Raw genomic sequence first — 15,544 nt, forward strand, 5'->3', positions numbered from 1 at the left:
ATACATTTTGTATTTCTCAAATGTGTATTATTTCCAGTGCTTTTTAATCTTTGTTATTGGTCCAAATTTCCATCTGATATTATTTTAATTATTCTTGATCAGTTTCATTTAACATTGCTTATAGTGGAGGCCACTGGAAATGAAATGTCTCACTTTGTGGTTTTAAAAAAGGTCTCTATTTTGTCTTCAGTTTTGAGAGCTATTTTACTGGTAAGGAATTCTAGGTTCATAGGTTTTTTCTTTTTTTTTTTCCTGTTGAGTATTTTAAAGATGTCTCTCCATCAAGTTTCAGTTTTCATAGTTCTTGACATCTTCTGAGCTTTGGTCCTCTGTGTGCACAATGTGTATTTCTATCTCATTTCAAGTTATTTGATTATCATGTGGATTCGGTGGTTTTCCTTACATTTATTTTGCCTGAGGTCATTTCCTTGGAATTTTAGGTTTATAAATTTCATCAAATTTCGCAAACTTTTGGATATTATTACTTCGAATAATTTTTCTCCCAAATTTCTCTTCTCATTTGGGGGCTTCAATCATACATATGTTAGTCTACATTAATCTTCTCTGTAAGTCCCTCGTGATCTATATTTTCTTTACTCCTTTTTTCTCACTGTACTTTATTACGGACAGTTTCTATTCTTATGTCTTCAAGTTTACTGATCTTATCTTCTGTACTATCAAATCTGTTCTTATCTCATCCTATATATATGAGCTATATGTATGCATGTAGTATACATATGTATATATGTAGACCTATATGTATATATGTAGAATACATATACAATTATAACATATGTAATACATGTATGCATGTGAATATAGGCACATATTACATATATACAAATGTATACGTATACAAAATTACATACCATGTACACATGTGTACATATATCACACAAAACATTTATATTACATGTATATATGACATATGATATGCATATAATACATACCCCATGATGATGGGAGGTGACAACGTGTTAGCAGCCCTCGCTGGCTCTGGGCGCCTCCTCCGCCTCGGTGTCCACTCTGGCCACGCTCCAGAAGCCCCTCAGCCCGCCACTGCACTGTGGGGCCCCTCTCTGGGCTGGCGGAGGCGGCAGCTGGCTCCCTCTACCTGCGGGAAGGTGTGGAGGGAGAGGTGTGGAGGGAGACTGCGCGCGGCGCTCGCTGGCCAGCGACAGTTCCAGGTGAGCGCGGGCTCGGCTGGCCCAGCACTCGGAGCGNTTACATGTATATATGAAATATGATATGCATATAATACATACCCCATGATGATGGGAGGTGACAACGTGTTAGCAGCCCTCGCTGGCTCTGGGCGCCTCCTCCGCCTCGGTGTCCACTCTGGCCACGCTCCAGAAGCCCCTCAGCCCGCCACTGCACTGTGGGGCCCCTCTCTGGGCTGGCGGAGGCGGCAGCTGGCTCCCTCTACCTGCGGGAAGGTGTGGAGGGAGAGGTGTGGAGGGAGACTGCGCGCGGCGCTCGCTGGCCAGCGACAGTTCCAGGTGAGCGCGGGCTCGGCTGGCCCAGCACTCGGAGCGGCTGCTCGGCGACGGCCCCGGTAGTGAGGCGGTTAGCACCCGGGCCGGCAGCTGAGGAGGTTGCGCTGGGTCCCACAGCACTGCCTGCCTGCCCCCACCGCGCTCGAATTCTCGCGAGGCCTCAGCCGCCTCCCTGCGGGGCAGGAATCCGGACCCGCAGCCCGCCAGGCCCCAGCACCCCTCCCAGAGCCTCGCCGGTCCATGCGGCGCCGGTCGCATGGACCACCCAAGGGCTGAGGAGTGCAGGAGCCTGGCGGGAGTGGCGGGCAACTCGACCCACGGCCCTGAGGCAGGATCCACTAGGTGAAAACAGCTGGGCTCCTGAGTGGGGGTGTGGGGAGAAATTGGAGAATTTTTATGTCTAGCTAGAGGATTGTAATTACACCAATCAGCACTCTGTGTCTAGCTCAGGGATTGTAAACGCACCAATCAGCACCCTGTCAAAACGGACCAATCAGCTCTCTAAAACGGACCAATCAGCTGTCTGTAAAATGGACCAATCAGCAGGATGTGGGTGGGGTCAAATAAGGGAATAAAAGCAGGCTGCCCACTCTAGCAGGGGCAAGCTGTTAGGGTCCCGTTGTGTGCTAAGGAAGCTTTGTTTTTTGTTGCTCTGTGCGATAAATCTCGTTGCTGCTCGCTCTTTGGGTCTGCACTGCCTTTATGAGCTGTAACACTCACTGGGAAGGTCTGCAGCTTCACTCCTGAGCCCAGCAAGACCACGAACCTGCTGGGGGCAATGAACAACTCCAGATGCCCCACCATAAGAGCTATACCACTCACCTGGAAGGTTTGCAGCTTCACTCCCGAAGCCAGTGAGACCACGAACCCACCAGAAGGAAGAAACTCCCAACGTCTGAACATCAGAAGGAACGAATTCCAGGCACACCATCTTTAAGAACTGTAACACTCACTGGGAGGGTCTGCTGCTTCATTTTTGAAGTCAGTGAGACCAAGAACCCACGAATTCCATACACGATGATACATATTATGTACTATGATATATATCATATACCGTAAGTACACATGGATTTTATATGATATATTTCCAAGTGTATTATATATACACTTGTATATGGAGAGTATATATGATACATATGTCTCATATATATGCATACATAGTATATGTGAGATATATACACACATTTCAGATGTTTTATTTTTCATCTCGAATCTCTAAATGGCTTTTATATCTTCACTTTTCTTCTCATTGTGGTCATTCTTTCTGCTATTTAGTTGCCTATACAATATTTATAATGGTGGTTTTAGTGTCCTTGTTTGCTAATTCCATCATGTCTTATTTCTTGATATGGTTCTATAGGTTGATTTTTTTCTCCTAATTATGAGTTCTATTTTTCTGCTCTTTGCATACCTGGTAATTTTTTCTTTCTTCTTCTGGATACCAAACACTGAATTTTACTTCGTTGGTTCCTAGATTTTGTTGTATTTGTATAAATAGTGTTGGAGTTTTGTTTTGGTTTTAAGTGTTTAGAATGGGCCTGGGACAACCTTTAGCCTGGGACTAATTTTTCCCCAGGTGGTGTGCTTTGGAGGACTCTACTTGATTCCCCATATATTATGAGGTCTTTCCATTTTGACAAGTGGGAATGTGAAATATTACTAGTTCTGGTTGATCTCCAGAAAATTTTCTGTCTACTGCTTTTCTTTTTTTTTTGTTTGTTTTGGTCTTAGATATTTCCTTCTCATGCAGTGCATATCAACACTCAGTGTCACAGGGCATTCTGATTCTCTCTTTGTGCAGCTATCTTCTCTCTTCTATTTTTTTCCCATAATTTCTCATTGCCAGCTCTTCCAGATTACTGATCTCAGTCCAGCAAAACTGCTGGATTCTATTTGGATGCCCCCTCCCTGAAATGTAGCCTGAAAACTTTAGGAATCACAGCTCTGTGCTGACTGTAGTCCACATCTGCGAGCTGTTGTTGCATATGTTTTGGCTATGTTTACTTTTAAGTCAGGATGGTAAATCCAGTTTCTTTATTCCATTTTGACCCAGAGAAGGAATATTTCTTTCTCTCTCTCTCTCTCGTCTGCTTTTTAACTTTTCTTATTTTATCTTTCTCCATATGTCACTAAGAGAAAATACAAAAAACATATAGTAGTAGTTACTTGAAATGGAAACATTAAGCTATGGTATGTAAAAGCCATTGCAATGATGTTACTCAGCCTTTCCCACCGTGAAGGAATTGCTTCAATGAAAAGTTTATAAATTTGTTATGAACCAGAATTCTCACTTATTACTGTTTCAGTTTAGTGGGAATTCAAATACATGTCATGCTATTTAGAAAAACGGGGAAACTGCATTTCTAAGTATGCACTCTGTTGAATGCTAGTTTTAAGGAATGTTAGACAATAACCGTCTTGTAGAAAGAGTTTGGGAAGCCTCAGTTAAATTAAAACCGTGTTTCTTTATTGTTAGACTTCTAAACCAAGTATGCTTTTTATGCTTATGTGAATTGCAGATTTTGATTGTTCTCCAATATGCTCTTAGCACACTCCTATTGAGTAGTATATTTACAGAATTAACAGTTTTGAGAATGCCAAGATCAAGAAGAGTTTAATAATATAAACTTAGAAATAAATTATTACATTGTGCTTCAATCAATATATGCATTTTGACCGGGCACGATGGCTCACACCTGTAATCCCAGCACTTGGGAAGCTGAGGCAGGCAGATCATGAGGTCAAAAGATCAAGACCATCCTGGCCAACATGGTGAAACTCCATCTCTACTAAAAATACAAAAATTCACCCGGCATGATGGTGGGTAACTGTAATCCTACTCGAGAGGTTGAGGCTGAAGAATCACTTGAACCCAAGAGACGGAGGTTGCAGTGATATGATACTGCGCCACTGCACTCCAAACCTCATGGTAAAATTTGACCCCCAATATTGTAGATGGGGCCTAATGGGAGGTGTTTGGGTTATGGGGTGAATCCCTCATGAATGGCTTTGTGCTGTCCTCATAGTATTGAGTTCTTGCTCTATTAGTTTGTTAGAGATGGTCGCTAAAAAGAGCCTAGCCCTCCCCTCCCTCTCCTCATCCCTTCTTCCTGTTTGGCCATTTGATCTCCGCACTCTGGCACCCCTTTGGCTTCTGCCATGAGTGGAATCAGCCTGAGGCTTTCACCAGGTGCCCAATCGTCCAGCCATGAGAATCATGAGTCCTTTTGCTTTATAAATTATCTAGTCTTAGCTATTCCTTTATAGTAACACAAGCGGACTAAGACAATGGTATTGTATTTTACATTTTGATTTCCACGTATTTGTTGTATTAGAAGGTGAATGTTTCTGTGTGTTGATCTGTACGTTGTGAACTTGTTGGACTCACATATTGATTTTAGAGATGTTTTTGTAGATTCTTTATAATTTTCCTCATTGAGTCATCAGCAATTAGTGACAGTTTTATTTTTATGCTTTTCCCCTTGTATTGCTCTAGTAGAACATCCAGTCCTATGCTGAATAAGAGTAGTGAGAACAGACATCCTTGTTTTCTTCCTGATCTGAGGAGAAAAACATTCAGCCTTTCTCCATTAAATTTCACTCAGGTTCTTATAACTACATGTGTTTGGCCATTATTTCATTGCTTTTTCAGTCTCGCTAATTATCACCTTTCTGGGACTTGAATGATACTCAGTTCTCTTGTGAATGTTCCATAGGAACCCAGGTGATATGGTTTGGCCCTGTTTCACCACTCAAATCTCATCTCAAATTGTAATTCCCACATGTTGAGAAAGGTACCTGTAATGTCGAGGGAGGTTCCCCCATGCTGCTTTTATGATAGTTGAGTGAGTTCTCATGAGATCTGACGGTTTTGTAAGTGTTTGACAGCTCCTCCTTCAAACACACCGTCTCACCTGCTGCCATGTAAGACATCCCTGCTTCCCTTTCCACCATGATTGCAAGTTTCCCGAGGCCTCCCCAGGCATGCAAAACTGTGGATCGATTAAACCTGTTTTTTAAATAAATTACCCACTCTCGAGCATTTCTTTATAGCAGTGTGAAAACAAACTAATACACCATGTCTCTGTTTAATAATTTTGTATTTCAGTCTGTTTTCTCTATGTGGTTCAAATTGGATAAATTAAATTGATTTGTCCTCAAATTCACAGATTCTGTCAACTTCCATGTCTACTCTACTAATGAACTCAACCATCAAGTGTTTTATTTTATTGTAGTTTTGGTCCTATAATTTTAATTTAGTTATTTTTGGTAGTTTCTATTTCTTTGTTGAAATTGTTGTTTGTTTGTTTTTCAATTTGTTTCCAGATAATTTTAAGTTTCTTGTTAAAGTAGTTTTATAGTGTTTGCTTTAAAACTCTTTTCAGATAGGCTGGGTGCGGTGGCTCATGCCTGTAATCCCAGCACTTTGGGAGGCCAAGGCAGATGGATCACAAGGTCAGGAGATCAAAGCCATCCTGGCTAACATGGTGAAACCTCGTCTCTACTAAAAAATACAAATAAATAAATAAATAAATAACTGGGCGTGGTGGTGGGCACCTGTAGTCCCAGCTATTAGGGAGGCTGAGGCCGGAGAATGGCGTGAACCCGGGAGGCGGAGCTTGCAGTGAGCTGAGATCGCGCCACTGCACTCCAGCCTGGGCGACAGAACGAGGATCTGTCTCAAAAAAACAAAACAAAAAAAACTCTTTTCAGATCATCCCAATATAAGTCTCAGTCTCCTCTTATCCACAGTTCTGCTTTCTATAGTTTCAGTTACCCTTACCCATGGTCAACCGTGGTCTGAAAATATTAAATGGAAAACTCCAACAATAAACAATTCATAAGTTTTAAATTGCACACCATTCTAAGTAATGTGATAAAATCTTGTATTGCTCCTCCCTGCCCTGGATGTGAATCATCCCTTTTTCTAGTGTATCCATGCTGCATACACTATCTGTCTGCAGATCTTGGTATCAGATTGAAAATCCATACTATATAGGGCTTGGTACTATTTGAGGTTTCAGGCATCCACTGAGGATCATGGAACATGTCTCATGGACATAGTGAGACTGCTGTATCTGATTTTTCTCAGTGTTGTCACTTGTTAATTGACTTTTCTCGTTAAAATTGTGTTGGTTCTTGATAGGATGAGTGGTTTACATTGTATGCTGAACTTTGAATACTATTCAAGTAATTAAGTAGTCAACCAAAGAATCCCCTCATTGAAGTGTAGTTAAAAAACATGGCATGTGAGCATGTTCTGCTTTTCATTGGACTCCATAGATACCAGGACGAAGCACTGACTCACACTGCCTTATTGCAGATGCGTGGAGTGAAAGTTCTCCCCAGGCTTCACTGACACTTTATCTTTCCAGCAAAAATGAGCACCAACTGGTACTGCTTGTTGTCTCCCAGGGAGAGCGTTTCCTCTACTTCCTGCTGTGTTTCACTGATGCCATCGAGGGAGGACGCTGAGGACTGACTCAAAAAACACTTTTTCTTTTTTTTTTTTTTTTTTCTACAGGTATGAGGAAGAAGCTTAGCTCCTCACTGGAACCCACTGATGACACAGGGATAGGGAGATGGGGCAGTGAAGTCAACCCGCTTCATCTCAAACCACCTCTTCCCCTTTTTAGTACCAGGTAGGTAAGCACGTTCAGCTTTCCACTGGGTCCTACTGACACTGAGTTGGGTGGAGTGCTGGTCAGCCTGGCCTTCCTCCATCAGGCTAAATTTCCTACTGTTTGTGGAGGGTGGAGCCTCCTCCACTCTCTGCTGAATCCTACTGACCCCACCGGCATGGGAAGATCAAAGTACTGCCTGCCTCTGCAGGGAGGGGGTGTTGGAGGGCTGCTGCTTGCACAGGTAAGAGGGAGGTGGGGTGGGAAATAGGCTCCCTTCAGCCTTGCCGAAGCCTGGGGTCTGCCAGGGTTCTATTGGTGTTTGCCTGAAGTATGGCAGATATTGTCAATGAATATTTCCATTCTGTTAGGACAACCTTTTCCAAGTTCTTTGGCTAAGGTAACAGGCTTTTCTTGGACTTTGTGTGTGTGTGTGTCTATTAGTAGTTCTGGAGATTCCGCAGTGCCTTCTCTAGAATATAGAAGTGGCAAAAGGAATACCCAGGGAATTTGCCATGGTGTCTTTTCTCAAGTCCGCAGTTTGCCAGGCAGCCTACCTTCTTCTTTCCACCGTTCAGTCTCTTTCTATGCTTGCTCATTTTGCTGTAACCTGTTTTATACTTTCTAAGTGGGAGAACCTGTGAGTAAAGGGGCTACTCCATCTTCGATCCCATCTTTGCTAGAACCACAGGGCAAGATATACCTAAAAAGACTTTATGAATACATGATACTTGTACATATTTATGAGGTGCATGTGATACTTTCATAAAAGCACACAGTTTGTAATAATGAAATCTGGGTAATGAGGATATCCATCATCTCAAACATTTATCATTGATTTGTGTTAGGAACATTCCAAAGTTAGATAGAAGGAATAAGTCTTGGTGTTCAACAGCACAAGAGGACAACTATATTTAACAATAACTTAGGATATATTTCAAAATAGCTGGAAGAAAAGATTTGGAGTGTTCCCAACATAACTACTTTCAAAAAAGCTCTTTTGTCAATAGTAAGACCTCAGTGCTTGGAGGAATCAGGTGACGAATTGTATTCAAATCTAAGTTTCTACTTTGAGTGACTTAAAGTGAGGAGGATAATAAGCTGTTTATTGATAATCTCAATGTGAACAAAAGGATACCCCAGTCAAGAACACAGACACAAAGGGGCTAGAAGAGGACAAAAACGATTAACCTATCTACAGTTCAAAAGTGAGGGGTAAGAAGAACTAATCTATGCTGATAGAGTGGTGACCACTGCTAGGGATGGAAGCATGGAAACTGTAGTGACTGTTGACGCTCCAGACATAGTCATTTATTTTATGTATGTTATACTCCAAAAGGAAGAGTTAAAGAATAACTTACTATACGAAATTTGTAAAAAAGAAATCTTAAGAAAATAACATCATCTTTTCTGGAAGTAGCAATATATGTTTTTTTTTCAGTTTGAAGTTACACTGAACTTTTAAACTCTGTAATTAGTGAATAAACTAATTCATATTTTAGATTTCCTTACTCCTTCTTCCAAATCCTATTTGAAATAAGGTTTTAAAAATTGTATGGTAGTGAGTGGAGAAGGGGAAGAAGGGGGAGGAAGCAAAAAAAATAATGATGTGGTAGGCATTGATGCTAATTTGCAACTCTAAATGCCTTCAATAAATCATGTTCTTCTTTAAAAAAGATTAAAAAAATATTGTTTCTATTATCTGTTCCCTTCCCTACTTGAGAAACAAACAAACAAACAAAAGCTTGTCAAGGAAACAAAGAAGAGGAGTCTTTTCTCTGACATTAGCATTATAACATGTTTACAGTACAACATCAGTTCTTTTCTGAAAATAGGTAAAATGCAAATGCATTAGGATGCTAAAGATTCAAGATATGACTACAATATGACCTTGGCAGACAAAGGTACAGAAAAGCAAACAGAAGAAGCCACCATCCTGATCCCAGGATTATACCAATAATTCAGCATTCAGTGTTTTTATCATATAGCCATGTTTCCCCAAATAAATTATTCTAGCTCCAGTGCTGCTGTTGCCTATGCAATTGCTTTTAAAATAGAATGCATTCTTATGCTAAGTAAGTGTGCTTGCCATGGTGCTGAATATCATTTCTTATTCTGAGACCAGAATATTAAAAATAAATATTTGCAGCTCCTGTGATAATAAAAGAAACACAACATGAACTCCAACGAAAATGTAAGACAAAAGAAGAGAAAACATTTAAATGCTGAACTTATAAAGAAAACAAAGAACAAAAGCAATTGCTTGACGTTTAAAACCCACTGGCTTAAAATAAATTGTTTGCTGAGTAGCAATTTTCTCATTGTTTTAAATGAAAAGTAAATCTATCCCTTAAAAAAAAAAATTAGATATATCCAGTCTTATGTAACAGCATAGAACTTTATTTTCTACTAATGCAAATAAATGTCCTTCACACCTAGCAGACCAGAAAATCACCAGTGAAATCTTAGTTTAATTATTTTCCTGATAGCAACTTAGAATCGATACATCAACTAAATATCTTCTGCCAAGACTTAATCACCATCACATTTGCTTGTTTTTATGTGGTTTCAAGCAATCAACAGAGAGAGGAAGAAGAGGAGAAGGAATAAATACATTCATATTGTAATGACAACTTTAAAAAATTACAGATTTAATTTGTTTCAAGAGGAACAAAGTAAGGAAAGGCAAATGAATTAAGGAGACAAACCTGGGTATGTCTCATTTCTCTGGCATTCCTTTCCAGTGCTAAGAAAAACAGAATCAATCATCTTATCATACCTGGACTCCAACTTCACCTCCAAGATAAATAAAAGAGATGAGCATTGGTCCATGAATTCAGAATGTAATTATCTTCCTGATTTTGTCACCAGTTTGCTATGTGGCCCTAGAATGCTTACTTCCCTTTTCTTTGTATTATTTTATATCTTCAAAATAGAGACACTTTTATATTGTGCATGCCTTTTAGGAAGATATAGTGTGGCCTCAGCCTGGTGTAGGTGGTTTTAGAAGCAAGTGTCCCTTTTGTATAGCTGGGGAATCACTTAATATGCTTTATAGAAGAAGTGCCTTCCATTAAGTTATTTATAATGCATATTTCCTCAAAAAATAGTATTGTGTTGCTAAGTTTCATGAGGTAATCAAAGTTGCATTCCTGTAAGGAAAAAATAAATTATCCAAAGGAGGGAACATTCAGATTCAGATTCTACTGAGATTTATTTGTTGAGCACTGAAAATATGCCTGGCAGTTGTTAGAAATTTTTACATACTCATGAAAATTAATCTTTACAACAATCCGTCATGACCTTCATTTTTTAAAACAACAATAATGTCGTTACTACCTGTTTTGTTTTTAACAAATAAAGATGTTGGGGCTCAGAGTAGTTACATGACTTGCCAAGGTGACAGATGCAAGGGACTATGCCAAGATTTAAAAGTGGGCTCATTTCTGTACATTTTCTATGCAGTAAACTCTTATTAAGAAAACAGGCACCCTCACAGCAACTTCACAACAGACTTCCTGTTGTGAGAAGGCACCCAGCAGCCCTGGCTGGCAGCAGTTTCTTCATTTATTCAGCAATCACATTTTTTTTTTTTTTTTAAGGAACGACGAGTCAGGTACTGCATTAGATATGGCAATACAGCACAATCTCACCAATAGCAGTCTAACCAGCAGTCATGACTGTGATGGCTAAGTCCCAGCACAGAGGCATGTATGAGAGTCTATAGATGTGTAAAGAGAATTCTGCTAGGCCTGAGGGAAACATCCAGGAAGGCTGTGCAGAAGTGCCTTGAGGTTCCAGCAAAATAAATGCTTGCATTTCTCTGAAGTTCTCTAAGTTTGAAATTTTAGACTCTGGAAAATTATGCTGCAGTGTGTCCACTTATAATTTGTCATTAAGAAACTAACTATATTACCATGCTCCAGAAGGACTGTTGAAACAAACGCAGGCATGGGGGCGCATTGAGCACACTTCCTTACTGAGGCCTCCATTTTCTTTGGGTAGCTGGTTCCTCTCCTCACAATGAAGGGCTGCGATCAGTGGACTTCACAGGTTTCTTTGAGTTGACAAATCCCTGTAAATCTCTGCATGAGAAAGCTGATGCCTCTTTTCAGGTCAATCAACATTCCATCCTATCAACATCATCAATATCTTTATAATAGTATTTCACCTACATTCAAATAAATAAGCTTTATTTACAAGAAGATGGAATGATTACAAGTGTTAATTTGTAGAGCTGCTAATCTACCCTGAGTTCCGTTTGTGTCTGGCCCACTTCACAAATAGCACAAACTTTCAAGCTACCATTCTTGTCTGCTTTCTCCCCAGGTTTCTCTTTAACACCTAAATACCGAAGAGCTTTAAAGGGATAGGTAAATAGATGAAGAGGTAACTGGGGAGAAGAATTAGACATTTTAATTTGTGAGTTCTCATTCATAACAGCTAAGGCAACTTTTCTATGTAGGGTTCATAGCCCAGATTCTAGCCCAGAAAAGCCTACTTACAGGAAACAGAGATCACTGGAGTCTGGGAGCCAAGAAGGAAATACTGATAGGCTGGTGTTAACAGAAACAAACAAACTCTGTCAAATATTTAGAGGCTTACTCTGAGCCAATATGAGTAACTGTGACCCCAAGAAAAACACAAACCTGAGAAGCCTCGAGTAAGTGGTACTGAGGTGGTCAGATCATAGTTTTGGTTTTATACATTTTAGGGAGGCTGGAATTACACAAAGACAGAAATCAATACATGGAAGGTATACATTGGTCCAGCTGGAAAAGGTGGGATATCTTGATGAGCATGCTTACAGGTTATAGGTGGATTTAGAGATTCTTTCATTTGCAATTGGTTAAAGGAGTAAGACTCTGTTTAAAATCTGAGAGTCAGCAGAAAGGAATGCTTTGAGATAAGGATCCTATATGGCAAAACTGATGACCTGCAGGTGTAACCTAACCCTTGCCTAGCATGGCCTTAGGTCCTATCTATAATGTGGTGCCTTATTGCCACAAAGAGCCTATTTTATCCATCTCATGATCTGTATTTTAACATTAATACTGGTCAGCTGTGCTTGACCTCCAAAAGAGCAGGGGTTGAATGAGGCATGTCCGGCCTCCCTTCCTGCCATGCCTAAGAATTCAGTTCTTCAGGTTTATCCTGGTGTTCCCTTGGCCAAAAAGAGATTCATTTAGTTGGTGGGGTGATGGAAGTTTAGGATTTTATTTTTAGTTTACACTGGATGTGAAATCTGAAGGTGTTTTGACTTTCAGGCTCTCATAGCCTGATCCTTTTTGCCATTTAAAGAAAGAGCTTGGCAGACTGCTGATCAGATGTCTTGAGGGCTTTGCTGCACTCCGGGAATCATAGGATTCTAGCGGGCAAAGAAAAAGAAGAACTGAGCATGACAATTTTGCCTTGGAAGCATGGTGTTTCTCACAGGATGCCAGAGTCAGAGCAGTGCCCTAAGCTACCTCGGCGACACAGCTGTGGGAAAAGGGAACAAGTCCCGGACTGTGCTCAGGGTGCCATAGATGTATGGCACAGGGAGGTGTGCAGATTCTCAAGTGCAATTTTTACAAAGTCTATTTATTTGAAGGAAATGTTGGCATGTTTGGGAAAGTTAGCTGCAGGCATAGAGCTCTAGTGATTCCCAGGGTTAAACTGGTTGTTTGATTAGCAATGGTCCTCAGAAAGCTTGCAGGCCAGTTTGATTCTTACAGAAGTCTTACCTGGTGCTGTAGGAAAATCTGCACATTCAGATAATACAAACACAGAAACATAGGATTTTTGTTTTAGTTATAATAAAGGTGACATTTTAGCTGACTCTGTGAAATCTGTTTGTAAAAGAACTAAATAGGGAACCAGAAGAAGGAGCAGAGAAAGAAGCATAAGCCGTGCCTCCCACAATGACTGTCTTATTCCCCCATCAATTCCGGGTGTGAAGGTCAGGGCCAAGTGTTTCACAAGGGTGCACTCAGGGCACAGCTGTTGACTGGGGAACAGAGGCAGGGAGAGGGAGAGAGGGAAAAGGAAGAAAGGAGGGAGAAGGAATGAGGAAGAGGGAAAGGGAGGAAGGAAGAGATAGAAGGAGGGAAGGAAAGACAGGAAAGGGAGAGAAGGGGAGACAGGGAGGGAGAGTGAACATAAGAGGGATAGGGAAGAAGACAGGGAGGGGTAGATATGGAGGAAGGACAGAGGGAAGACAGAGAGGAAGGAATGAGAAAGAAAGGAAAGGGGGAAGAACAGGAAGGTGCAGGGGAAGGAGGAAGTTGAGGGAAGAGGAGGGAGATAGGAAGAGGGTCAGGAGGAAGGGAACAGAGGAAACAGGAGAAGGATGGAGGGAGAGAGGATGCCTTTATCGACTTCTTTAAAGATGCTGATTTAATCTCCATTAATCCGCCCAAAATGCAATGCATTGGTACCTGGGAGACATTTATTTAGAAACTATGTATTGACAGACAAATCAGGTTACCTTAACCAGAGTCAAGGCAGAGTGAAGCAAGGTTCTCAGCCCCTCACAGCCTTCCTGCTAAAGCCAGACCCCAAAAAGCTGTCTGCCTTGGTCAGTACATTGCTAACTAGGACAGCTTTGGCAGAGAATGAGGGCAGAACTGATCTCAATACTTAGAGTGTAACATCATAATTAGATTTTTATATATTTTCAGTTATGTTTATGTGCTTGTAATAATTTACCCAAATAACTTTTTACATATACTATTCTGTGCCCTTGCTTTTTTTTCTTTACCTAGTATTAACACTGAGGGTATTACTTCACTTAATAATATCAAAGGTGATAGATATTTCTAATCTGCACTGTGTATAGTATTTTTATCACATACATTTCAACAGCTGTGAATATCAGCTTATGTTCCATTGTCCCAAATCCTTGGTGTTAGATGTAATTCAGTATTCACAATTTTCCAAATTTTAGAAAGATGATAATAAAATTCCTAGAGAGATATGGGGGTGCTTTTCTTATTTAACTGCCATTGCTATTTCTGCAATGTAACAAATGAATATTTACATTGACTGTGATGAATAAAGACTTTAAAAAGCCTCATGTCAACACAGAGCAGGTTTCAGCATCAAATAAATCTGCTGCAAATCGCTTTAAAACTTCAATACTCCAGAGCATTTAAATTTTTGAAGTGCTTACATGGTATTGTAGCTCTATATCACACTACATGAAAACACATGACTTGTTATCTATTCCCCAATAGATGGACACGGGTTGTTTTAGGGTTTTATTATCAAAAATATCACTGCAATGAGCATTCTTAGAAATGAATCTTTGGAAAATGTGACTATATCCCTAGAGTGACTAGTCAGAGGCAGAATGATGGGGTCAATTGACATGTGACTTTATATTTGAATAAATATTACCACATTTCCCTTCAAAGAAGTTGCACCAACTTCTTCCTCTCACAAGCATTCTAGGAAAGGATCTCCTTCCCCATACTCCTGCATTCATTGCTAGGGCTTCCATAACAAAATACCACAAACTGGGTGGTTAAACTGAAATTTATTTTATCACAACTTGAGAATCTAGAAGTACAAAGTCAGGGTGTCAGCAGGGATGGTTCCTTCTGAGGCTGTGAGGAAGAATCTGCTCCTGGCTTCCTTCCCACATCAACAGCTTCAGGCATTTCTTGGCTTGTAGAGCCCTGTCCTCTCCGTGTCATCACTTGTCTTTCCTCTGTATGTCTCTGTTTCTGTGTCAAAATGACCTCTTTTTAGAAGGATGCAATCATATTAGGGCCCACTCTAATGACATCATCTTGACTTGCTCATCTGCAGGGTTCTTATTTCCAAATACAGTCATAGTCACAGGTACTTGAAGGGAGACGCGACTCAATTCAACCCATAACATCTTCCAACAGTGACTGTTATTCAGTTTTTTCCATTGTGATACATAGAAAATGGTACCTCTCAATTTCCATTTGCATTTATTTAATTCAGTTGAATTTGAGGATTCTGTCTTAATTTATTAACTTTTTATTTTGAAATGAATACAAACTCACAGGAAATTGGAAAAATGCACACTGAGTCCCGTAAACCTTTCAGCCAGCATCCTCCAAAAATGACATTTTATGAGACTACAGTATAATATCAAAACCAGGAACCTAGCATTGCCATAACACTGTTAACTAGACTACAGATCCCATTTAGTTTTTACCAGTTTTTACGTGCACTCCATTGTACATGTAATAGGGGCAGGTCAGTGTTTCCTGCAATGCGATTGCGTGTCTAACCACCACCACAGTCACCACAGTCAGGGTACAGAGAAGCACAAAGCAATTTTCTCCTACCACTGTTCACAGTGCCATCCACCACCCACCCCATCCCTCCTCCAAGCTTCCATCTCTCCAGTTCCGGCATTTGAAAGACATACTATAATGGTATCATATGGTACCTTTAGAAATCAAC

The 15,544-nt window shown here is 40.4% G+C and overlaps 1 protein-coding gene across 1 annotated transcript in view; it reads left to right on the top strand.

Annotated features, from left to right (window-relative positions):
• Window positions 1-956: 956 nt before the first annotated feature.
• Window positions 957-15,544, top strand: part of LOC108512456 (uncharacterized) — a 71,523-nt gene continuing 56,935 nt past the window's right edge. The window contains exons 1-3 of the mRNA XM_017847725.1: window positions 957-1,180; window positions 1,297-1,841; window positions 7,024-7,141. Coding sequence (XP_017703214.1) covers window positions 957-1,180; window positions 1,297-1,841; window positions 7,024-7,141 — 887 coding nt within the window. The remainder of the gene's footprint in view (window positions 1,181-1,296; window positions 1,842-7,023; window positions 7,142-15,544) is intronic.

This window comes from Rhinopithecus bieti, unplaced genomic scaffold (genome assembly GCF_001698545.2).
Source record: "Rhinopithecus bieti isolate Rb0 unplaced genomic scaffold, ASM169854v2 scaffold_29830, whole genome shotgun sequence".
Classification (NCBI taxonomy): Eukaryota; Metazoa; Chordata; class Mammalia; order Primates; family Cercopithecidae; genus Rhinopithecus; species Rhinopithecus bieti.